This window comes from Phyllostomus discolor, chromosome 1 (assembly GCF_004126475.2).
Source record: "Phyllostomus discolor isolate MPI-MPIP mPhyDis1 chromosome 1, mPhyDis1.pri.v3, whole genome shotgun sequence".
NCBI classification, from domain to species: Eukaryota; Metazoa; Chordata; class Mammalia; order Chiroptera; family Phyllostomidae; genus Phyllostomus; species Phyllostomus discolor.
The window spans coordinates 57,141,781-57,169,097 of NC_040903.2; the positions used below are offsets into that span (position 1 = coordinate 57,141,781).

At 36.6% G+C, this 27,317-nt stretch overlaps 1 protein-coding gene across 1 annotated transcript in view; it reads right to left on the reverse strand.

Annotated features, from left to right (window-relative positions):
• Positions 1-27,317, reverse strand: part of MYO3A (myosin IIIA) — a 204,354-nt gene that overhangs the window by 74,655 nt on the left and 102,382 nt on the right. The window contains exons 16-18 of the mRNA XM_028507652.2: positions 18,187-18,313; positions 11,698-11,908; positions 7,714-7,861 (exon numbers count right to left, since the gene is read on the reverse strand). Of these exons, the coding sequence (XP_028363453.1) occupies positions 7,714-7,861; positions 11,698-11,908; positions 18,187-18,313 (486 nt within the window). The remainder of the gene's footprint in view (positions 1-7,713; positions 7,862-11,697; positions 11,909-18,186; positions 18,314-27,317) is intronic.

The window sequence follows — 27,317 nt, forward strand, 5'->3', positions numbered from 1 at the left end:
CGAGAGAGGCTGTAAGCCTGGCAGGAGAAAAATTTAGTGTAGATTACTCAGCACAGATTAATAACACAATAAAGGCTTGATTCTCATCATTCAGGTCTCATGTCCTCAGAGAGACCTTCTCTTATTTCCCAAACTAAGCCAGCAACCCTGCTTCCTAAACTGGTCACTCTCTATTGCCCCACCAATTGTGTGTAACTCTCTTAAAGTTTAGCCCACTTATTTTTACAGTGAACATTTTTTATATTTAAAAGTAGCCAGCTGGACTCATTTTAGATGATTCCAATTTTGTTGGCAACATCCAAAGCATCACAGGCAAGAGCCAGTTGAAAATATGCCTTCTTCCCTTCATCAGGCCTGATGAGGGTGTTGACGTGGGCCACGTCAATGTCACAGAGCCTCTTCACAGCCTGTCTGATGTGGTGCTCGTTGGCCTCAGCATCCACAATGAACACAAGTGCACTGGTGTCTTGTCTTCTTCATGGCTGACTTGGTAGTCAGGGGGAACTGGGTGATGGCATAGCAGTCAAGCTCTTTTCTCCTGGGGCAGTTCTTTAGAGGGTAGTCAGGGTGCATTCCATGTCACAGTGTCCTGGGCCATTGGAAGGCAGGTGATATTAATTCCTTCATCCCTCCCTCCCTCCCTCCCTTCCTTCCTTCCCCCTCCCCCTCCTTCTTCTCCTCCTCCTCTGCCTTCTTCTCCTCCTCCTCCTCCTCCTCCTTTGTGGCTGTGGATGCCTTTCAGCACTGCTTTCTTTGCTATCAAAGACTTCGTTTTGGCTTTGGCTTGAGGAGGAACAGGGGCTTCCTTCCTCATTTTTGGCACCATCTGTGTGAAAAGGGTCCATTTTTTTAATGCTTCTACCCATTGCAGATCAAGGGAGGAAGAATGTATGGGATTTATATCAAGAGATGGCATTTGAAATTCACCTAGGTGTGTGGCACTATCTCTGTATAGATTGTAAATGATGTCATGTACTAAAATTCTTCAAATATTTTAGGAACACCTGCTATGTGTATGTTCTTGGGTAGACAGGGGAGGGTAGAAATAAAGATGAAAAAGGTAGAGTCTCTGTCCATTAAAGCACAACAAAGATGTTCTCTCTGCCTGGTAGATGTTCTCTTCCAACGTGGAAGACACATCCTAGAGTTTCTTTGCTTCTGGTATATTCTCTCTTTCATTTGCTGCATCTTTTAGGACTATATCCTTCCTGTTAGGGGGTCTCTGCTGCCTCCAGTTGCCACCATCTGTTACCACTGCCACCTGCCTCAGTGCTACTCTTCTCTCCAGTTTCCCTCTTTCCTGCCTTAGGTTCATTCTTGGCTTTTCACATGAAAAAAATGGTCTCGCTCTCTCTTTCTTTTTGTCCCTCCCCTCCTCTCCTTCAAATACATGGAGCAACCTTTTCTTCTGCATGAGCAGTGACTTTGTCAGGCTCTGATTCTTCTCAACTTTACTTATTTGTTTGTTCATGGGAAGAACCCAGGACAGGGATCAGAAGAACTGCATTGTGGTTCTGGCTTTGTTTCACCAGCCTGCAACCTTGGGCAGGTGCCAGGGAGTTATTTTTATCTGTGAAATAGAATCTATTTAGGTTTCTTCTGGTTCTAACATTTCAAAATGCAAAAACAGCCTCAAAGTGCTGTGAAATTTAATTAATAAATAAATGTCAGTTGACAAAAGATTTGCAAGGGGAAAGAAACCACATAAACACATCCACTCCTTGAAGTCTGTCTTTTGGTAAAAGAATTCCTACTCACCAGCTGTTCATATGAGTATACACATTTACAAAAACATTTCCCAGAGTGGACAGAAAACATGGAGAAGCTACTCATTGACAAAAATCCTCATTCTGAGAGAAACATTTTAAAGGCTGAAAATCTAGGATTTAGAGTGTTATTAGTACTTAAAGTCAGTATGTTTATTATAGTGAAAAAAGAAACTTTTGCCACCTTTTATTTTGAAATAATTTTGAACTTAAAGAAAAATAGCAACAATGGTACAAAAAACTCTCAGGTGCCCGTTACCCAAATTCCTCAATTGCTAACATTTTATCACATTTGCTTTCATTCTCTTTTCTGTATATATTATTTTTAGTAATAACATTTTGCTGAAGTAACTATTTTAAAAAACTAAAAATGGAGAAAAAAGTATAATACATGTGTTTAAAATCTAAACTCTTGATGTAAAGTAAAATGTATAATTTGAAATCTATTTCTTTCTGTATTTTCCATTCAAAACTGGTATCAATGATTCTGTTGATTTTTATGTTAACATTAATGGCAAGCCACAGGAATGTTGTTTATGATTAACTCAAGGTGACATAGGTCATTAATTCAGAATCTGACAAGTAACCTAATGAGAAAGTAGTCCGGGTAATTCCTAATAAAATATACACATTTTATCACACACACACACACACACACACACACACACACACAATGAACTTTGGAGGAAGGAATTTTAAGTGGTGCTCTTCAGAGCATTTTCTTTTTCAGAAAAAGAGTTACACAAGGCATGTTAAGAAGAAAGGTATTTTTGTGTATGACACCTATTTTTGAAAGCTCTTTACAAATCATAAAGAATTTTACAAATTTTTATTCTATTGACTTAAGGTACTGGCTTAAGATAAGGAGGTATTTCAGTTGGGAATTCAGAAATGTAATTTTCTGTATATCTCTATTACCTGAAACTATTTCTCCTTTGCTGTCATGCTTAAATCTTTACCATTTTTTTTTACTTCCATTTATCAACAGCATGTATTAACCTCATATATAGAAACTTATAGCAGTCATATGGATCTATACTTCTAGTTATACATCTCATTGAAAATAATCTTTTATCATAATTAAAAGGTTATTTAAAAGATTATCAAATTATCAAAATAACTACCACAAATCCCTGCATCACCTTAAGGGTGCTGACCCAACTTCATCAATGGAAGAGAGACAGACTGTGTGCAGCACCATGTTGAGAGAGGGGTGACGTAGACAAGGAACCCAAAGGGCTGCCTGCAAGAGCTCAGGGAGAGGAGGACATATCCACAGCCAGGAGCTGCTGCAGGGCTGCTTGCTCCACACGTATCTTACCATTGGGATGTCAAGTTCCATACTCTCCTAGTATGTGAGGGGCTTAAGGAACACTTGTATGTGATCTCAAACAGTAACCTAAGTCTTGGCTGAGCATTTAAAAAGAAATATGTGTTGTATCAAATGTTTCTTAAATGTATGTCTATTTTAGAGCTTAAAGAAAATGCCTATAAAATAGCCTTCACCACCATAGCACACATATGACTTGTTTAGTAAGGAAGAAAGTTGGATATAAAATAAAAATTTGCACTTTGCAAGCAAAACAATTTGAACACATTTATGAGGTTCATTTTGAATCACCCACACATTTTTTATCCGATGACTGATTTTTTACTTCGTGATGTTGAACTTAAAAAAGTTGAAAATGTAGATATTATATAATAGAATAAACTTTTATTCTTTGTAATTACCACAAATTATGTTTTAGAGCCCACATTAAAAAATCTTAAATGCTTTAATCCTTAGGATGTGAACAGCTGGAGATGAAAGTGATACACATCGTTTTCAGCCAGAGAAGCCAGAGCCATAATTGCAGTTATGGCTTCCATTCTATGCTGTAAATAGTTTCCTACCTATAAAATGACTTCTGACTCTTAATTCTAAACCCACGGGCACATATATAAGTGATATACATAACAACTTATCCTCATACAAAAATAAATGTTAATAGCTCACTTTAAAAATGAGCTTCAGTTCAGTTAACAGACAGAAAAATGAGCAACACTAATGGACAAGAATGCTTATCCTAGGTATAAACAGGCATGTAAGGAAGTAGAGTGAATCTTCAGGATTCTAGAACAATGCTTTGTAGTATCATAATGGCCTTAAAGAACAATAGCATTTGTTCCAATTCTAATCATGTCCATGGGTGATTGATTAATGGTTGATGTGCATTCTCCTTGATTTGAAACCTAAACTTGTAGGGAACAAGGTTCATTTTTTGATATGTTTATACTATAATGATTATACCATAGTGCAAAATTTAAACAAAGGACAAAGCCCATCACTGCAGCACTAACAAGACTCTACCTTGAAGAGAATTTCAAGATTTCTATCACACTTGTTTACTTTGAGCTCTCTTGATAACCTGAAAATAAATCACCCCATCCCTGCCTCCCCAGCCAATCTTGGTTATATAATTGTTGTGGAGATTTGTGTGAGGGCACTTGCAGACAGATGCCACCTGAAGCAGAAATGGGATAACTTGTTTGATGCCTTTCGAGCTGCTAACTAAAGCTTTTTGAAAAATATGGAAATAGTGTGCATCAATATAACTCTACACACATGTAAAAGGAAATATGAACATTCTGTGAAATGAATAAAATTGAGAGAAAAATCACATATCTTCTAGTTGCAACTCATTTAGAAGAGTTTGAGTCTGGGATTTTAAAAGTTTACAATTATACTCCTCATTGTCTATCTGCAGGGGTGGGGACCTGGGTTATCATCTAATGTTCAAACTATTGTTTTCAGATGCAATCATCCCTTTAAATTTTATTAAAGTTAATATATATATATATATATATATAAATGGTTCTTCTAGTGCTAGGAAAGTATGGGAGCTCCAGATATTATGAAATACTGAACTCCAGAAAATTTTCAGGAGCTATATAGTATACATGTAAGAAATATAATGCTACCATAGACCAGCTGTCTTAGATATTCTAAATATATAGATAATAATAAGAAAAAAAGGACACAGGTCTTGATGTTCTTGGTTGGGTATTGAGATTACAAGACATACAATTTATATCCACAGAAAAGTAGGTTTTGAGGAGAAAGAAGGCACAGCTGCCAGTGAGTTAAAAGTGCAGTTCCCAGATTTAAGCACACATTGAAAAATAATTCAGATGGTTAGTTGGAGGCAATCATTCCAAGAAATGTGAAACTATCCACCAAGCAAGCCATGGATTAGGTCACTGTCATCAACTCTTTCACTGAACATGTTTTCCTGTAGTCGATTATTTTTTTAATGGTAAGTAAAATGAAGTGATATTCAAAATATCTTTGTAATCAAATTTGCTGGAGTGTCCCAGTGTATATTACACATAAACTGAATGGGATAAATAAGGAAATGCTTTCAGCAAATCTGTTTTTATGTTTCAATGTTGTAGGACTGCCAATAAAGATAGTATTTGTTGGTTTAAGCAGTACCAGAGTTGTTTTATCTGTGAAGAGGCTGCCTGAAGTAGGTTGTGGTTTGCTCAGACTGGCCAGATCCTTTGTACGAACACAAAATTGAGAACAGTACATCTTACTGATGAGCAACAATGGCTTTCTTACACGGAGGAGCTCTGAGTTAGGTCAAACCTGTGAATATGTTCTACCAAAACAAGTGTGACCATGACTTTAATTAATGACTTGGCTTACCAGCTCTTTCTCATTTATAGAAATTAGTGTGAGTGTGCACTCTTTCTCTGTGACAATCAATATATACAACTACAGTTAGTATTTCTCAGTTGCATATTTTTGCCTTTACAGGAAGTGATAGTGAAAGAAAAACAACAACAACAACATATACACCCACATGTTAAAGTCAACAGAATCACTGCTCCTGTATTCACCAGATCACATATTTATCACACACTCAGCTGCCAATACCTGCTCCTTAAGATCATGAAGCAGGGGTTCTTGGGTAGTTATCCCTAAAAAGTCACTTGAAAGAATTGGGAATGGCCTTAATTCCTCAAAGTGTTTTGTATAATCCTGGATCCTAGTTAAAATTTTAATTTGTTGAGGACAATTTTGAGTTGTTTTGTTTTGAAAACCTCTCAAGGATATATATTTTACAGGGTCTTATAGAACAGTTTCATTTGTAGCCAGCCCAAAGACAAAAAAATAAGGAGCATATAATCATGGATAGAATTCAAGAATGCCAATCAAAGTAAATTGTAAATTGTAACATTACATGAAAAATAAAAAACAAGTAATAATTGAAAGATCTGTACATTGGTTTAAAGGCTAATTCCAATAAACCAGGTTCTAATCTCAACCTCCAAAAGAGGAGAATAACAGAGGTCTACCTACATAGGTTGTTAATGAATAGATGGGAAATACACAAAGAGAGAAACCTTGCCCTGTGAAGCAGGTAATTCTAATAGATTTCCTACCAAAAAGTCCAAACCAAAAGTTTGTTTTACTTGTTTCAGTCTCTGGTTAGAATGAATTCTGTGAACACTGTGAGGCATTAAAGCAAGATGAACTTAATTAAATAAATATTTATTGAGCAATTGTTATGTGACAGGGTCAGGGATAGAACTCTGAGGGAGCTAGCATTTAGGACAATAATGCTCAATGTTGGCTGAATATTGGATATATGTACACTGGTAACCTTAAAAAATACTGTGCCTGGGTCTCATCCCAAGAGATCTGATTTAATTGATCTGGGCATGGAAATTCTACAAAGATTCTCAAGTGAATCTAATATGCAGCAAGGGTTGAGGGCCATTGGTTTAGGGGATGTTGCAGGAGGTGTACAGGAAGAAACCATTCAAGGAGAGGAGAAACAGAAAGATGGTGCTGACATTGTCAAAGGAGGGGCTTTCCAGAAATAAGAATCTGTCAACAGGGCTGAAAATTACAGAAAGACAAATGATACGGTGAGTAAAATGTTGCTGATACTAATGACTGGTTAGATTAGGAAGGGCCATTCCAATGGAGTGGGAGAGGTCAGAGCCAGATGCTGTAAACTCAGTGTACTAGGTGAGAAAGAAAGCAATATAATGGCATGAATATTGAATATGCTTTCAAAGAACTTGGCTGTGAAGGGAAGAAAGAGGGTCTGGAGATGAGAGCTTGGCAAATACAGATTAAAATCTTAAATTTATGTCCATTTTTGTTTTGGCTTAAGAAATCTCAAGGTCTAAACATTTTCTTTTGTGACTGCTGTTTTCAAAATGCAATTTCAAAGTTAAATCTCAATAAACCTAAATATTCTGAATCAAAAAAGGTTCATGTACCTCCAATGTACTTAACATTTAAACAAAAACTTCAGTTGTAATCTCTAAACACAAGACAATTAATATTATTTAAAGGAGACAAATGACAATGAATATAACTTTTAGAATTGATAAAATATTTAAAATAATCTTCATACTACATTTTTGTTGAATGCAATTCAAGCAAATCTGTTTTTTTTTCCTCTAAGGAAGAACATTTTTGAGGGTGACTCATAAATTACACATTATACCCTGACAGCACTACTGTTTCATGGAATTTGCATCAAACCCATTATCTTGTGTTCTGTTGCTTAGTTACTGGAATTCTGAAGTTTAATGCATTTTAGATGGATATTTAAATTTCAAACAGAATTCCAGCAATGCAGTCTACAGAAAGAGAAACAGTTGGATATATACATCTTAGATTTTCAAAGGAAACTTCCTTCTTTGCAAGGGTGCAGGTTTGCTAAGTTTTGGAGAAGGGTGCATGGATTTTCAATGCAGGACATTCAAGACACACTAAGTTCATACTAGTTTTTTGGCTTGTGTTTGTTTTTACAATGGGAATAGAGGGGGGAAATCTTTTCTCTGTCTTTATTAAATGTTGAGGCTTTAAATCTGTGATTCAGGTTCTGCTTCAATGCACATAACATAGACATGCATGCATCTTTGTAGTACATCAACTTACCTGTTCCCATGCAAACACGTGTTGATTGAAATAATATTGAATTTGTTCATTTGCAATGTTAATGCAAAGCTGCTCAAAGGAATTTTTTTTGAAATTTTCAAAGCCAAATATATCCAGAATGCCAATGCTCAGTTCATCGCCATTCCCACTGGAAAATTAGAGAGATATTATTTTGAGTTCTTACTTTCTTAAGAGGTAATGTGAAGCAGGTTATCTCAGAGTATGTTTTTGAGATTTAGCTAAAAACTACTACCAGCATGCACAGTTAAAGTGAAATTTTTTATTGAAAATGTTTCCCTCCAGAGAACTTAAAAGACAAATTAGGTAGCATCAATTTTAATATGAAAATGGTCAATATTTTCCTTGTACTTCAGAAACCACTCCTACACTATTATACATCCTTAAACAAAAGAAACTTTTTTTCCTATGGGTTATGAGCACATGATTGCAGACCTGAGTGAGTCATGATTCATGGGGAAAACCAGGCTCTCTCAGAACACAGCAAAAATATGTTCAATAAAAACTATACCCCCCAACAAATTCTGTGAAAGAGCAACAATTAAAACATCTTGCTAAAAATATTTTAATTATTTTAAAGAATCATTATGTGTTGTTGGGTTATTCATTCATAATTTTTAAAATACAGAACAAATGTTAACCCAAAGAAAGTTGTGAATATGAGACAGGATAGTAGGAAGCTAGGAAAATTCCTTGGTAAGTGGAACAGGGAAACGGAGACCTCTAACTAAACAAACTGGCTGAGCAATTTGCGGCCAGATACAAAAGGTCACCCCCTGAGGATAACATCTGAGCCTCAGTTGTATTTCAGCTCCAGGCCCAGAAAAGCAGCAAAACCAGGTGGGCGACAACAACGCCAGGATGGACTGCAATGACTAATGATCCCCTGACCTGGCACTGACCACAGTCCTGAAAGGACACACTTGGAAAACTGATGAATATTCTGCTGAAACCTTCCTCCCCTGAGACCTCCCCTAAGGTTCCCGCCTGCAAGAAAGAGATAAAAGCCTCAAGACAAAGGACCCACAGATCGTGCTTTCCCTCTGGGGAGCAGCCTGAGTCATTCATTCCCTTACCTCTCCTCCCACACTTCTTTCCCCACAGGCACGAGTCTCCTGAATTCGAAGGCAATGGGCAGCTGGCAGCTTGTCCCAGGCTAATCCCCTGAACTTGTCCCTAAAGCCCCCTTTTCTCTGACTTCCCAGTGACCTAAGGCAGCCCATCCTAGGCTCCTCTGTTGCTTCTATGCTGAACCCCTCCTCGGTTCACTGTCCCAGCTTTAATAAAAGTGCCCTCAGAGTCACCCACACTCGTGCTGTGAAGTCTTTTGGACACAAAGTTAAAACCCACACGCTACTAGCTGGCCCCAAGAGGACCTGCTCAGTGCCAGGCCCCAGTCGGGGAACAAATATGTGTGGGTTTATTTTACAATTCAATGTTTTAAAATACATTTAAATACTATTTGTAATTACAACTTACTAATGCATTTTTTCCTGCTCCTCTGTAATGGCTACCTCTGCTCACTAAAGGTTAGATACTTGGTCAAAAGTCTGCTCCTCCCCCAAGAAATATATACATTCTCAAATAATTTTCACGTGACTTTAAACAGGAAAGTACAAACACTTTTCTTTATTGTTCATCATTAAGTAGTCTGGGTTTTTCTCAGTGCTGTGTGAGGCAGTGATTTGGAAGTGACAGACAGCAACCGCATGCTGTGAACTGGAGGATGTTATCTATATTGGGAGAAACTGACTGAATTTAGAATGTGGAGTTACAGAACACTTTGAATATGTGATGAGATTGACAAAAGGAAAGCTATCAAATATTTCTGAAAGTTCTTATTTGGAAGAGTGAGTGTAATTTCATGTGATTATATGATGAAAATGTCTAGTTCAAATTTATGCTGGTTTAGTCAAAATGATTATTCTTTTACCATCTCTGTTCTGCAGGATTTCACTGAGCTGAATGTCTGACATGTATATTAACACTAATATGTTAGATCCAGTCAGATAGCATACAGTTTAGCAGGGAGGTAAAGAAGCGATCTAGTTGAAGATTTCTTGTTTTTAAAATTATAGTCAACACACAATATATTATTGATTTCAGCTGTACAACATAGCGATGTGACATTTATAAACCTTACAATGTGATTACTGTGATGTCTGGTCATCATCTGTCCCCATATAAAGTTACTGTGATATTATTTATAACCCCATGGCTTACTTATTTTTTAACTGGAGGTTTGTTTTTCTTGTTCCCCTTCACCTTTTCTCCCTTTCCCAAGCCCCCTCATGTCTGGCAACCATCATTTTGTTCCCTGTATCTATAAGTCTGTTTCTGTTTTGTGTTTTTCAGGATTTCTAAAAAAATATATTTCAGAGATTGTTAAACTGAGATTTGTGAATGGCTTTAAAGAGGCCTGGAGTCACAGCTGTGTGCAGTATTTTGGTGGATGTATTTAAGTATACCAGTTTTGATTTTGGAGTGGAGGACATAATTTTCAAGAGGTTCTTAAAAGGCTCCAAGAAACCCACCAACAATTCAGACCACTGCCTTGTCGTTCCACAGCCTTATTCAATAGCTGAGCAGGAAGAGATGCAGAGAAATGCAGCAACACGTTCAAGGTCACACAAGAAGTTGGTGGCAAAGCCTCGCATAAAACATGTGCTCTCTAAAAATCCTGACAGATTGAACTAAACTATTTCAATGGTTTTGTTTTAGTTTTATAAATTTTTTATTAAAATTAAAAACATCTGAGATTTGGATAGTTCTCATTAATACATGGGAAGGAAAGCGACCATGTGGCAAATAGGCTACAGTGGGGCTTTCAAAAGATCACCTGCTTAGAAGCCAGACCCTTCTGGCCATTATTCACTGCCAAACATGCAGATCACAGCTAACAAATGAGGTCAAATCTCTGAATGTCTAGCCTACATTTTGTGGAATATACAAATATTGAAACATTCTTTAAGTTTTCCATTTCTTCCTGAGAGCCTGGCATCATATAAGTGGCAGCACATGAACATACAAACTATTTGACCATTAACTCATAATGCGTACATTGGATTGTGATTGGCAGATCCAATCATAAAAGGTATAGTTTAGCAGGAAGGTAAAGAAGCAGTTTTGAGGATAATTTTAACTGGGTCATATTATGGTGTGATGTGTATTTTAGTGGAAATATAACAATAAATTGCTTGCTTGAAATGTGTATAAAATGGTCTTTTATGTTTAATAAGCAAGTGTGAATGAGGTAGTCTTAGGACAGGCATCTGTCTTCTTTTTTCACTTTCAAATTTCTAGAGATCATATAAATTATGGTAAAACAGAACTTTAGTGTAAATGAAAGGACTTATATCTATGTGCAATCCCTGGTACATGGAGAGCGCACAGTCAATGGTGGCTACTATTACCTCCACTTCTCAGATGAGGGACATAGGCAGGGAGTAGCCTATGATCAGGGAGTAGCCTATGATCACAAGGCATTGATCATATCCTAGATCTACCATTAGCTAGTTATTTAGAGTATTTCTGCGCCAAATTTCATTGGCTGTCATAAGACCTACCTTTCCAAGATTATAGTGAGAGTTAAAATATAAAAAAAGTTTTTCTTTGCCTTCAAGATTTAATTCAAAACCTCAAAACAAAAACAAAGAACCACCGAATTGACATTTTATATAAGTATAAAATGGTGTACACTTCACAGTACACCTTCTACTTAAAAGCCATAGTTTGATAGTAAGATGTCACATTAAAAATTCACTTTCTATTATGTTTATTCATGTTGCTGGCATAATGAAGTGGTACTATTAGGAAACAAAGCAGATCTACTGAAACATAACTTTGATAAATTAAATGTTACCAGTTAGAAACATCTTCAAAGGGACTCCAATATAAATTAAAAATTACAAAATAGATTCACAGCATCTGACATTTGGGAAAAAATGTTTCCATAAAAATGTTTACCTTGGTGCTGTGTCATGCTTCAACAAGCTGTTAATTCGATTGACTATCCAACTGAAGAGACGGCCGTATAAAGTTTTAGCCATAGCATCTCTGACATCAGTGGCTTTTTCTACAGTATTGGGTCGTATAATAGTTTCTCCTCTCATGACCACACAGTGGGAGGTGAGAGCTTCCTGCAGCTCATCTGCCTGAATGCAAAGCAAAGAAGCAGCTAAAAAATTAAACAGATGTGTTGTTAGAAGAAGTTATGGCAATGAAGAAACTTCCCAGAGAAAAAAAATGTCTTATTGTCTTCAAATGACATGAAATAAATATGCAAAGATTTTATAATGTAAAAATAAGTTCAATAGTAGTCCGACGCCTTTTCTTGATCACTTTTCTCTATTTCTCTTGGTTGGTCACATGTAGGCTGCTATAAAATACAGCACAGCTCAAACTAAACTGGCCAATAGAGTGAAATGTTTGCATATTTCACTACTCATAATAGAGTAGTTATTTAAAAAAAGATACCAAATGTAATTTTACTGAATTATGTTAAATAATTTAAAAACAATGAATAGATGGTATAATTTTGGATACCACTATTCTATAAAAAATTTTCAGAATGTAGCAATTAAATGGAAGGTTATCCAGATTTCAGGAATATACCCAAACAAATATATTTCATGTGCCTCCTGCTTTATACAGCCCAAAGAATGTATACCTATTTTGACATTCACATACCTACTACTATACTACCTTTCAGGGACATATTTCGATTACTAAATTTTGTTAAAACTTGATGCCTGAAAAATCATTCATTATCACTAGAGTTTAAAATCAATAATACTTAGGGGGTGATATATTGGGGGGATTGGAAGGATTGAGCAAAAAAAGACAAAGAACTCATACACGAGGATGACAGTGTGGTGAGTGCTGTGGAGGGGGAGGTGGAATAAGGTATGGGGGAATAAATGGTAATGGAAAAAAAAATAAAATAATTAATAATATCTAACCCAGTGAACAAAACTTGTTAAAAAATAAATATCTTTAACTCAAACCATTACACAACAGATAGGCTAAGTTTTCAAATCAATTGTTCTTTTAAAATATTTTGAACATAAAGAATTTACTTTTAGTATTTGGAACAAGATATTCCTTAGCTACGTAGTGAAGATAGTTGGGCCTTATTTAAGGAAAATATTTTTTCACATTTTAAAAATAATATAGGCTCATAGCATAAATCTCACTTTTGAAGTTAACATTCTACATTTCTTTCCTTCTAAGTAAGCATTTTATTACCATTATTCTGCACATACATTTTATCTTAATATAGTATCAAGTATTTCTATTTTGTTGAGTATTGCTGATAATTATCATTTAAGTTGTAGCTTAATATTCTGAAATATCATAATATATCAATAACTTTTAAATTGTTGGATGCTTAGAATGCTTCCACGTGCTCATAACTGTAAAGAATGCTGGGATAAATATTTTGGGCATGAGTTTATGTCCTTGTTGTATAATACTTTCTTAGCATAGATTTCCTAAATTTAGCAATTGTTTCAAGTGTATAAACATATTTAAGCCTTTGATAGATACTTTCTAGCTGCTCTTCGAAATCTCTGAACCAATTACACTTCTGTCAGCCAAATAAAAAGCAATAATTTCAACACAATTCAATGGACACCAGAGATTGTTATTTTTCAAAATGGCCAATTTGATAGGAAAAAATTGCTTCTTTCAACTTGTTTTTAATTGATTCCTAGTGAAGCTGAATACTTTGTTGTTATATTTTTATTAGTAGTTTGTGGTTTATTAGTGGCTTTTGGGGGATTCCCTTTTTCCATTGATATGTTCATCTTTTCCCAATAGGAGAGCCCCTTATAGCTTAAAGAGAATGTTTTGATATGTAGTGTAAATATTTTCCCTTAGTTTTAATTTCATCGCAATTTCACTTATTTTTTTAATATGGAAGAGTTTTAATTTTTTATGTTGTCAGATGCCCATTTTTAAAAATTTCTCCTTTTTTTACACATAAAGCCCTTCAAGTATTTATTTTCTCAAGATTTTAAAAAAATATATTGTGTCTTGTGCCTTTACACTTTTTTTTGCATTTAAATTAATATATATTTGGCATTCATTTTGGTACATTGAGTATGAGAAAGATTCAAAAACTCCGTCCCCTAAATGGTTAGCTAGTTGATGGCCCCTGCAAGATTATTAATGATTTGGAATGCCATTTCAGCTAACTGTACTTTGATCCACTTCTTTTCTTTTTTTAAAATTTAAATTGTATTTCATTATGTATGCTACTACAGTTGTCCCAATTTTTCCCCCTTTGCTCTCCTTCATCCAGCCCTCCCCACTTCCTAGGGCAATCCCCACACTGTTGTCCATGTCTGCGAGTCATGCATATATGTTCTTTGGCTACTATATTCTCTATGTTGTATTTTACATCCCCATGACTATTCTGTTAATATCAATTTGACTTAATCCCTTCACCTAATTTGCCCATCTCTATGACCCTCCTCGCATCTGGCAATTATCAAAACATTCTCTGTTCTGCTTCTGTTTTACTTGGTTGTTTATTTTGCTTTTAATTTAATTGTTGATAGATATGTATTTATTGTCATTTTATTATTCATATTTTTGATCTTCTAATAAGATGCTTTAAACATTTCATACAATTCTGGTTTGGTGGTGATAAACTCCTTTAGCTTTTTCTTATCTGGGAAGTTCTTTGTCTTTCCTTTGATTCTAAATGGTAGCTTTGCTGGGTAATCTTGGTTGTAGGTCCTTGTTTTTCACCATTTTGAATATTTCTTGTCAATTCCTTCTGGAATGCAAAGTTTCTTTTGAGAAATCAGCTGACAGTCTTATGTGAACTCCCTTGTAAGCAACTGTTTTTCCTCTTGCTGCTTTTAAGATTCTCTCTTTGTATTTAACCTTTGAAATTTTAATTATGATGTGTTTTGGTGTGGGCCTCTTTGGATTCATCTTGTCTGGGACTCTGAACTTCTTGGACTTGTATGTCTATTTCCTTCACCAGGTTAGGGAAGTTTTTTGTCATTTTTTCTCCAAATAGGTTTTCAATTTCTTGCTCTTTCTCTTCTCCTTTAGCACTTCCTTAGTGTGAATGTTGATATGTTTGAACTTGTTCCAGGGGCTTCTTACACTATTCTAATTTTTTAAATCTTTTCTTTTTTTTTTCTTGCTGTTTTGATTGGGTGTTTTTTGCTCCCTTATATTCCAAATCACTGATTTGATTCTTGGCCTCGTCCCCTCTACTGTTGATTACCTGTAAATTTTAATTTATTTCAATTAGTGTATCCTTCATTTATGACTTGGTCTTTTTTATGGTGCTGATGTTTTCACTGAGTTCACTGAGCATCCTTATAATCAGTATTTTGAACCCTGTATCTGATAGTTGCTTATCTCTGTTTTATTTCGTTCTTTTTCTGGAATTTTGTTTTATTTCACTTGGGCGATGTCTCTTTGTCTCCCCATTTTTAGCAGCATCCTTGTGTTTGTTTCTATGTTTTAGGTTGAACTGCTATGTCTCTCAGGCTTGGTAGAGTGGCTTAATGTAGTAGGTGTCCTGTAGAGTCTAGTGGCACAGCCTCCCCTATCTAGGTACCCAAGGTGAGTCCACCATGTGGGCTGTATACACCCTATTCTTGTAGTTTAGCCTTTATTGCTGTTGACATGTCCAAGATCAGCTACCATCTGTGTTCTCTCTGGGGTTACCCCACATGCTCTATAAAGTAAGCTGAGATGGCTGCTACTTGTGCTGGGATGGACGTACTCAAGTGAGGCCAAGCTGTGGATCAGAACCAGCTGCTGCTAGTCACCAGGCATGGGGTCACTTAGAGAGATGTCCCTGGCTTTCTGTAGCCAGATGCTGCTAATTTTAGAGAATTTAGGAAAATCTGAAGCATGAGCCAATACAAGTCATTCTTATGGAAAAAGCACTGGAAACAGTTAGAGTGGGCCTTCAAATTGGGTGGAGCAGGGTCTCAGGGAATCACCAGAGTTGGGCAGAGAGTGTGAGCCTGGTTGATGGAACCTCAGATACAGCACCCGCCTGCTGACTTTGTGGGTTTAGCGCTCAGAAAAGGAACAATGGCCTCTGCCAGCACTTCTGTCTGGGAGAAAGCTGCCCCCCACTCCAGCTCTTGCCCTAATGTTAGACAATTTAGTTATTTCCTGTATGTCTCTAGTGCCTTTCAAGTTGCTATTGAAGCTCAGAGGGAATGAAAGTCTGTACATGGGCCATTTAAGAGGAGCTATTTGGAACTCCAGAGCCTCAGTCCTTGGTTTTTATAGCCAGAATTTAAGGCAAGCTATCTTACTGGCATTGGAAACCTGTGCTGGGTGGGGGCTGGTGTGGGGTTGGGACTTCTCATTCCAATATATCTTTCCTAATTTTTGTCTGCTATGTGGGTGTACGACCAGCCCATTCCTGCTCTCGGCCCCTCCTACCAGTCTCGATGTCATTTCCTCTATAATTCCATAGTTGTGGGGTTTCAATTCAGCTTTTAATATTGATTCTGAATGATGGTTGTTCTATAATTTAGTTGTAATTTTGATGTGGTTGTACAAGGAGGCAAGTAGTGTTTACTCACACTGTCATCTTGACTGAAAGTCTCTCCACTAGTATTTAAATCTCTAGTCCCACACCATCCCAGAGGCCTCTGGCACTTAGGCCTTCTGCTGAAGTGATGCTGCTCCTGTCTGGGGCCTGAAATGCTCAATCTGTTTCTGAACAGTGTCTTCCACTGATTTGTGTATCTATTTAAACCCCATATCATTCATTCATTTGACATAAATTAATTGAGTATTTACTACATGCCAGGCATTGTGCTGGTAAGTACAATACTTTGTAAAATAAAGTTCTAGTCTTGATGGTCTTCATCCCAGATAAATGGGAAGCTAATGAGAAATTTAAGTTGGAAGATAAAGGGAGGAGTAGAGGGAGGGGGAGGAGAAATGAGAGGGAGGAAAGTGGGGAAAAGGGGAGGAAAATTCCAGGGAGGGAGAGGGAGATTGAGAGAGCCTATTGATAGATGGCATTAATTTGTTTCTGGATAAATTGTGGAGAATGGACTGGAAAAAATCAACAATCAGTGTAGAATGAACAAATGGGAGATCACAAAGTGAGAGATGATATTGTCTTGGATGACAATGGTAATGACAGAGATAAAGAGAAGGTGTCAGATTTGATAAATATTTATGGAATAGAATGGATAGGCTTGGTGCCTAAATGAAACAATGCACTTGCAAAATCAACTGGAGACATGGTGTTGGTTTAAAGATAATTCCTTGTAACTTTAATTATAAATAATTTTAATGAAAATTAGTAAAATTTCTATTTTCTCTGAGTGGTTATTCCAGAAAGTGCTTTAATTAATTTTAACTATATTTTTATTAATTTTAACCTTTCATGACCTGTCTCTTGCTACACAGAAATAGGTACTCAATAATCAAAATAATTTTTAGTTCAATTGTTTCTAAGTATATTCATATCTATTGTATAATATACCTCTATTGTAACTCATTATATTGGTTGGTGATAATTCTAATATGATCAATTGAGAGGATTTTAATCCTCTCATTGGAGTTATCTGGTTATTATACTTCTCATAACCTAATGTCTTATGTACCAATTAAGTTTTTTAAATGTGAAATATCAGAACAGGTTTCTAGGTACATGCCAACCTCAGACATTTGTTCTGCTGTATTACCAAGCTGGTTCTTGAGACACAGTGGGATGGAGATGATAGGGATCTAGGGAGAGGTCCAGACCACAATAGTTGGGCATTTGGTCCTCTGAAATTACCTTACAACATCTCATTCTGTTCATGCCTAAGTATAAGCCAAGAAAAATATATAAATAAAAATTTACATCATGATTCAAAAATTAATATCATGTAATCAAAATAAAAAAGCTATGCCACTGGAATATATCAGTGGGGAGCCTTAAGTTAATGGAGTTATAACATCAAGCTGCAAGAGAGTGAAAAATTGATTTGAAGCAAATACCATGATGTACTTTTCTTATGTAGAAAATGACTGCAAAATTAATCAACCCAGGATGAATGTGTGAAAATCTATGCAGTATAAAAATAAGTATACAGATCTTTATTACTTATAAAATGATACAGATGCTAAATCTATACAATAACAGCCTTAACTCTTTTTAGATTAGTTAACTAAATTTTAATTAAATTTTCTGTGTTTTTACATTGAAATGTAAGTAGCTCCTAAAATAGTCACAAAAGTTTAGTCTTTAGAAATGCTTTCTACAGTAAACAGTTAATTTGGAGGTATGAAGATCTGTTTCAAATAGTGGACTTAAAATACTTCATTTCACACAAATTGAATCTGAGTGTTCTTTTTAAGGATCCCAGAGAAATACAATTGCTTGAAATTATCCTTCTATCACACTCACAGTATGTCATTATACTTTAAAGAGCTCAGTTTTGAATGGATGATAATAGAACTCACAGTTCTCCAAAGCAGCCAGATTGGAAATGTGGCTCTTGTCAATCTGGTGTTCACTTGCCACAGAAGAAAATTCAATGTTTCCAACATTCAAGATGGCAGCAAGGATACTGTATACACTTCCGAGTTGCTGAAACACACCACACAAATGTTAGCATCACTCTACCCTTGAGTATGGCAAGTCAGTGACTATGGGTGGTGATAGACTGGGAGAATCCTCAGGGTCTAGAGTAAGAAGGCCATCCTGCAGACTATGGTGTCAGACTAAGAGAACCAAGTAGGCAAGAATCCAAGGAAGCCTGGCCTCATTTATTAATCTTAGGGGTGAGCATGGTGTCTGTTACTCATGAGGTGAGTGCTTAAAAATATTTTATTAATGCAAATATGAATAAAAAATAGAAATGAGGAGCTCCCTTCAGAGCTAGTAGAAATGGCTAATTCATTAGGCCACAGAGAAGTCTGTCCATGTGATAGTTAATGTCAGACCTTAATGTGGTCATTTCCATGTGTTCATTTCCTTTGAGGCCATCTAAAGAGTAAGGTTATAGGTGTGAATAAAGGATAATTAAGGAAGAACATTCAAATAATCCCAGCATCAAAATCAAAGCATATGTGTGGTTTAAGAACAGGTAGGAGAACATTGGACTATAGTTTAGTTTATAGTAATTGCTTTTTAAACATAACATCTTATGTAATGTATATCAAAATAGACTCAGAAACACATATACATATATGTATATATAAACATGTAAACACACACATATATGCCTCTTTTCAAAGGCACTGGAGGCATTTGTTAAGGAGTCTATGGTACTTTCAGGTGGCATTCCAACTATGTTCATGGTGCAATGAGGAACAGGAAAGGGAGAAAATCCTTTATTGCTTTATTTTGCTGCATTTATTCTAGTCCAGCTGCTACACTTAAAAAATGATTATTCCATCCACTCCAACGTTCCAACTCAAGATAAAAGCTGGATATGAAAAATATCTTCAGGAATACTTATTCATTCATATATAGCATATATGTTAAGTGAATACATAAATACATTTTTTGAATGAATCTTCACCAACATTTGGTGTCAGTGTTTTGGCCATTCTGCAATCATAGGTGTGTGGCGGTATTTCATTGTTGTTATTTCTTTTATGTGAAAAAGTAACATTTCTGCTGCTGGACTTAAAAATCCTGACAATAAGGATCTGTGTCTGGTCCACAGATCCTATTTAATCTGTAGCCCCTTGCCTTCCACATGGTCAGCAATGATTCAAGGCTTGTGTAATCAATGAATAAGTGTGCTTTTTTATGATAGATAATGAATATCATGGTGGTGAGAATGCCAGGGAGATGAGGATGAATACATCACCTTGTGGCTCAAATATAGGATGTATCTAAATTATAAAACATGATATTCCAAAAGTGTCTTTGTTAACTGACTTTGAGACACGTAGCATGGAGCTGTAAGATGAAGCAACTTCCTTCGTGATGGCTCTGTCAGCCTCCATGTGTACCTTGCTCTGAAGGTAAGAAGGAAAATTTCCCTAACTGAGCACACTCCAACTCACAATATAATGGAAATAGTGTACTTTTGTAATAAGAGGTAGAAAATAACACTATCAAAATTTATTTTTAAAATAATAAAATAAATAGAATATATATCCTCAAATGAAATGATATATAATTCAAGACCAATAACTATTTCTGAATGTGCTAAAACATCAGCTTGAAGATAAGACTATGTCCCATTAAGCTTGAATTCTGAGAGTTCAGGAAAAGTAGTTTTTTAAGAAGAAAATGAGATGGATGGAGACTTGTGAACTTTAACCATTCTGAAGATTATGTGAACTTTCAAGTGCAGCAGTGATTGATGGCTTTGATTCTATTTCATGTCTAACTTTACTTTTTAAAATATTTTTTATTGATGTGGGTGTTATTAATATAATGAGTTAAAACTATGGTCTTTGAGCCTGAAATACAAAAAGAATACAGAATTCAATCACAAGGTATAGGGATTGGTTAAATTCAGTTCAAATAGAGAAGATAAGGCTTGCGATGGTTCCCCCCGACAACAGTGAAGAGAGCACAGGTCAAAGGGCAGATTCAGATCAGTGACTGGAATTAGCCATCCTAGAACAGTGATTCTCGACCAGGGACAAGTTTGCTCCAAGTGGACATCCAGCAACATTTGCAGATGTTTTAGGCTGTCCTAACTGGGGCTGGGGTTTAACTGGCATCTAGTGGGTAGAGGGCAGAAATGCTGATAAATATCTCACAATGCACAGGACAGCCCCCACAGCAAAGAATTATCCAACCCCAAAAGTAAATAGGCCAAAATTGAGAGACCCTGTTCTGGAAATATTCAGGACCCACTTCCCAAAGTCTTAGGTTCTCTGTCCCAAAACATGGCTCTGAACTTTTAGCCTTAGTTCACAACCCTAGGAAAATACAAGAATAGAGATATTGAAGTAAATCAAATGTACAGTATCTGTTAGGAGCTAAGTCATATTCCCTACCCCAATTCATATGTTAAAGTTCTAACCCCCATTATCTCAAAATGTGAACTTACTTGGGCATAGGGTCATTGCAACTGTAATTAGTTAAGATGAGGTCATACTGGAGTAGGGTGTCTTTTTAAAAGAACATGATATGAAGAGATACATAGAGGGAAAAACCCCATGTGAAGAAGACAGAAATTGGGGTGAGGCATCTGCTATCCAAGGAAAACCAATGATTGCTGGGGAACCACCAGAAACTAGGAGAGAAGTATGGGACAGATTCTCCCTCACAGCCCTCAGAAAGATCCAACCTTGTCTCTGAATACTAGCCTCCAGAACTGTGAGGAAATAAATTTTTTCTGTTTAAACCACCCAGTGTGTGGTACTTTGATATGGCAAGCTAAGCAAATGAATACAGTACCAATGCTTTTTTGTTAAATTTATGAACAAGGTGTGTAATCTTGTGATCAATATGTTCATTCTTTTTTTTTCTTTCTTAATTTTTTTTATCCTCACTGGAGATCTTTTTTTTCTCCATTGCTTTTAGAGAGAGAGGAAGGGAGAGAGAGAAATATCAATGCAAGAGAGAAACATCCATTGGTTGCCTTCCATATACACCTGGACTAGGGATTGGTGCCTCCACTGAGCATTGAACACATTTGGACCAAGGGTTACATGCACCTGATCGTAGAACCAGGATTGAACCCATAACTTTGGTAGAATGCCCTGTCAGAGAATTGAACTGGCAACCTTTCAGTTATAGGACAATGTTCCAACCAACTGAGCCACACTGGCCAGGGCTCAATATGTTCATTCTTAAGTATTTAAAAATTTAAGAAAATACTAGACACAAACTAAAAAACCTGACGATTAGTCTTATGGCTTGATTTTAAATGCTTATTTGGTAATACACATGATTTTAATTTGAAAAGCATAATATAATTTGATTGCAAATCATATTCAAATGTATAGGATAACTTGATCTACTACATTAAAATTTTTGAATTATTAGATATTCATGGCTAATAATTTTAAGTACTTAAGAAGATTTAGTTAAATGATTAGAAAGTTTCACAAGTGCCTACAGTCCTTGTTAACCTGCAGTGTCAGTCATTGAGAATATATGGAAGACAGAGATAGATATACTAAATTTTAATACAGGTATGGTATTTAAAAGAATTTAATTAGTTCTGTTTAGGGCAATTTAAAGTTATATTTATGAGTTAGGTGAACAAAGTTCATTGAGAGCCATTTCTATTCTTATGCAAATATTATTAGGTTAACAAATTAAATAAAAACACCTACAAAGAGAATGAGAACACAAGCCACAAACTGGGAAAAATATTTGCAAGGACACATGTGATAATGGTTAACTCAAAATATACAAAAAACATTTAAATCTCAATGATAAAAAGTTCCCATTAAAAACGGGCCAAAGGCCTTAGCAGACACCTCACCAAAGATAAATAGATGGAAAATAAACATATGAAGATATTCTACATGATATGTCACCAAAGAAATGCAAATTAGAGGTACAATGAGATATCATTACACATCTATTAGAATGGACAAAATCCCAAACACTGACATCAAATGCTGATGAGTGTGGAGCAACAGAACTTTCATTTGATGCTTGTGGGAATGTAAACTGGTATAGCCACATTGAAGACAGTTTGGTGGTTTCCTTTGGGTATTTACCCAAAGGAGCTGAAAATTCATGTCTCCACAAACGCCTGTGCACAGATATTTGTAGCAGCTTTATTAATAATGGTCAAAACTTGAAGCAACCAAAATATTCTTCAAGAGGTGAGTGATAAACTGTGGTACATCCAGGTAATGGAATATTATACAGCACTAAAAAGAAATGAGCGATGAAGCCATGGAAAGACATGGAGGAACCTTAAAATACCTACTATTAAATAAAAGAAGCCAATGTGAAAAGGTTGCATTGTACACTAAATGATTCCAACTATTTGACATTCTGGAAAAGGTTAAAGTTTTCCTGGAGACTATAAAAAGACCAGTGGTTGCCAGGGGTTACAGGATGAATAGAAGGCAGAGAGGATTTTTAGGTCAGTGAAACTACTCTGTGTAATATAACCATGGAATCTGGTCATTATACATTTGTTCACAGTTGAAGAAAGTACAACACTGAGAGTGAACCCTAATGTAAATATGGACTTTGGATGACAATAGTAAGTTGGTGTAGGTTCACTGATTGTAATTAATGCAACACTCTGGTGATGTCACAATAGGGGAGGCTGTGTGTGTGGGAGGGCAGTAGGTATACAGGAACTCTGTACTTTCTGCTGAGTTTTGCTGTGAACCTAAAATTGCTCTTAAAAAACCAAAATCTTAAAAAATGTGTTAGCAGAATCTTAAGGGAAAAGGGAGGTACTTGGTTTCAAAATCATTAATATATTGAAATAATTGTGAAAAACATGACCTCTATGAACATTAAAAACAATAAAGAGGTGAAGTGACCATTTTTAGGATTAAGGGTCACATCTAGACTCACAAACGTGAACAATGAATGCATGGGCTCAGTCTCTGGGATTGGGCTCCTTCTAATGAGACTCTGCCTCTGGTCTTTCCACTCTCCAATCCATCTTCCACACAACTGTCACCATGATCCTTCTAGCAGACAACTCAGATAATCTTCTATCCCCAATTAACATCCTTCAGCAGCCCTTATTTCCTTGAAGATAAAGTGCCAGCTCCTTACCAAGGCAAGAAAAGAAGAAGTTCTACATCCTTTGGGGCTTCTGCACCTTTATTTTCAGCTACTTTCTCTCACACATTTTTCAGTGAGGCACACTCCTTTAGGTTCCCAATTCCAGATTATTTTCATACTTTAGTTCCAGTTCACACTGTTCCCGATTCCTTTTTTAAATATTATTTTTCAATTACAGTTTTCATTTAATATTATTTGTTTTAGTTTCAGGTGTATAGCATAGTGGTTAGACAATCATAATTTATATAGTGTTCACCTTGATATTTCCAGTACCCACCCAGCACTATACATAGTTATTACAATATTATTGACTATATTCCCTATGCTCTACTTTACATCCAAGTAACTATTGTAACTGTCAATTTTTATTTTTTAATTTTTTAGAGAGAGGAGAAGGGAAGGAGAAAGGGAGGGAGAGAAATATCAATGTGTGGTTGCCTCTTGTGCACCCCCTACTGGGGACCTGGCCTGAAACCTAGACATGTGCCCTGACTGGGAATTGAACCAGTGACCCTTTGGTTTACAGGCTTGTGCTCAATCCACTGAACTACATCAGCCAAGGCCAATTTGTACTCCTTAACCCCTTCACCTTTTTCACCCAGGCCCCTACTCTTCTCCCCTCTAGCATCCATAAATCTATTCTCTGTATCAATGAGTCTGTTTCAATTTTCTTGGTTCATTTTCTTCTTTATATTCCAAAGGTAAGTGAAATCATATGGTATTTGTTTGTCTCTGTCTGACTTTATTTCACTTGGTATAATACCATCTAGGTCTATCCACTCTTTTTAATGGCCAAGTAGTATTCCATTGTGTAAAAGTACCACATCTTCTTTGTCCACTCACTTGTAGATGGGCACTTGGGTTGCTTCCATACCTTGGCTATTGCAAATAATGCTGCAATGAACATAGGGGTGCTCATCTTCCTTGGATTTTTAAAAATTCTAGTTGTCCACTTTTTTGGTCTCAAGCTTTGCACCATGAGTCAATAGTCAGATTTTATGAGAATAACAAGACCATGCTAGGCCAACTTGTTTTCTTCCCAAAACCAATTAACTCCTCTAAGCAGTGGAGCCTGGTCATTGGAAAATGCATGATCCCCTCTCCCTGATTTTGTTTTGGGAATGGAAGTTATGTCCCTGCTGGGTGGATTGAGTTTGGTGAAGAATCCTTTTGGTGACATGCACGCATATCTTTTCTTAGAGCCTCAACCCACACTTCTTGTTTAACTGAAACCCATGTGAGAGAGGGGTGAGATAAAGGACAACACCTAGACCTCAAAGTAGATGGGAATCACCAGGGGCCATGACAAAGTGACACTAGCATAGGCTGGGGAATGTGGCACTATCAATTCCAGTCCTGGGAAAGCCAAGATGCTGATGCTGCCATTGATAATAGACAAGAGTGGGCTGGCTGGGGAGGAGCAGGCTGGGGCCAGTACTCTGTGACCAGATGCTATGGGAGACCACGTCCCAGGCAAACAGAAGTGGGTAGGTGAAAAGAGGAGCTCTGTAAGCAGTATTTGCAGCTGTTTGTGTGTAAGGGATATAACTATTTCTCTGTGCTTAGGTTGATTTTTGCAGATGCCTAAAACAATAAAATGAACAGTGTGCAAAGATTAGAATAAAATTAAATAGCCTTCAATTTGAATCACAGATAATGAGTAGGAAGTGACTCAGAAATAGATCATTTCTCTGCCCTCCTTTTACTGATAAAGATCAGAGAGGTTTAGCTATTGCTCTAAAGATACATAGCCAGAGACTAGCAGTGTCAAGAACTTTATTTAACTCATAGATATGACTCATTAGTATAGAATTACTCTTGTTTTAAGCAAGTGGCTTCCTTGGTCCTGTCATTCCATTCAACTCATCAATGGTGGCTGAATAACACTGTACAAGTAACTAACTTTATATGTTTTGAATGAACTAGGGATTGAATTACTATTTATTTATTTATTTATTTTTAGAGAGGGGAGGGAGGGAGAAAGAGAGAGAGAGAAACATCAATGTGTGGTTGCTGGGGGCCGTGGCCTGCAACCCAGGCATGTGCACTGACTGGGAATTGAACCTGCGACGCTTTGGTTTGCAGCCCGCACTCAATCCACTGAGCTATGCCAGCCATGGCTGAATTACTATTTTTAAATTACCAAATGACTAAAAAAGACATATGCAACTCCCACACTGGCCAAAACAATGTTTATAAATGAAGTATTTTACAGAAATCCAACACTTTGTGTGATACTTTAAAATACTTAAAAATTTCTTTCAAAAATATTATTTGACTATAACTAAAATCATAACTGTAATCCAAAGAAAATGTGCCAGATTGTGATTTTAGACTACATAAAAATAGTAAGCAAAATTAGAGCAGGAAAAACAACAACCTCATCTTGGACATAAGACATATGACTTTGTGCAGAGAAACTAATAAAAATTCCTGTCATGATGTGGCAAAAATTACCTTGAAATAAGTTGACTCACAAAACTACTAATCAATTATTTTCAACTATGGCAGGAAAATGGCATAAAAATCATATGATTAGAAAAGTTTTAGAGTTTGACAGTGTGTGTGTGTGTGTGTGTGTGTGTTTGAGACAATTCAGTTTTGTTTTGCCTGAACTGTGCCAAATGACAAGCATACAAGTGAACTTGAAGCCCTTTGACTATTTAGAAGGACACAAATGGTGGATGCTGTCAACACCAATCAGAGAAACATCAGGATTTAAAAAGAGAGGAGACACTCTTTATATTGGACAGTCATCAAACTGTGCTACCGTCAACTGTGATGGCAGCAAGCTGTGCTCAAGGAATATGAGAATCATGCTACTGCACTTGACTTTGAGTTTCCTCTTTCCAAAATGGAGTTGAAGCAGCTACTGACAAAGGACATATTCAAGAAAGCCAGTGGGAAAGAAAAAACAAACAAAACATACTAGGGGTAGTATGAAAAGGAAATACACACTTGGTTTCATTCTATGGCCTCCGAACTGGGTCAGTCTGCCCTGGGAAGTCTGAATCCCCGGTTTCAGATGGGAGACCGCCACATCCCAGGAAAGTCATCTGGAACCAGACTAAGTCTTCACAAAATATTTAGCAGTGATTGTGCCTCAGCTTCAGAAACAGCTGTTATAGTTTGCCTTATCATAAGCTGTATGTTCAGATGTTCAATAAAGAGTGTGTTTACATTTGGAATATACAGTTTTAAATAAGTGAATTCTGTTTGTCTGTGGATGCTAACTGCAAGACTGGTTTCATTTAATGCTACTAAACATTGCTCTACTAAGCAAGAAAGAGAGGAGTTGAACCAAATATAAGGGAAAGATTGCCTCTAATGAGTGGGGCTTAGAAGTAAACAAACCAATTAAAAATGATTCTTTGCTTCTAAGATAGGAACCTCTGGGGGAGGGAATTGGTAAGGTCGGCTCTCCTGATGACAGAAAGCAGAGAAGTACAGAGATGCCCAGCTCCTGGTCAGAGCAGGAGCTGCTTGCTTCTATACAAGATACTTTAGTTTAGAGGATGCAGATTTCTAATTACACTCTCCTGTTTTCTGCTCAGCAGGCAAACTACAGAGCCGGATCACAGTCTAAAGGAGCATCTGCCACTTAGCAACATTCATCTTAAGATCAAAGGTTGGAGAAAAGGTGGATGCTGCTTTTCCCTTTATTCACATTACCCCTAAATAAATAGGATACCTCCTAGTACTTATGTTAACGTGCTTCCACAGGTGAAAGCTGTGGGTGAGGACAGAGCTATGGAGAGTCTTGGGAGGGAAAGGGATGCAGGCAAAGGGGAGGAGCCAGATTTAAATTAGAATTTGGCAGGGGTAAGTGAGGAGGATGAACCTGAAAGTGCCCACACCCACGAAAGATTGGTGTCCAGACAGAGTTAGTATTAAACTAATTAGTGTGTCA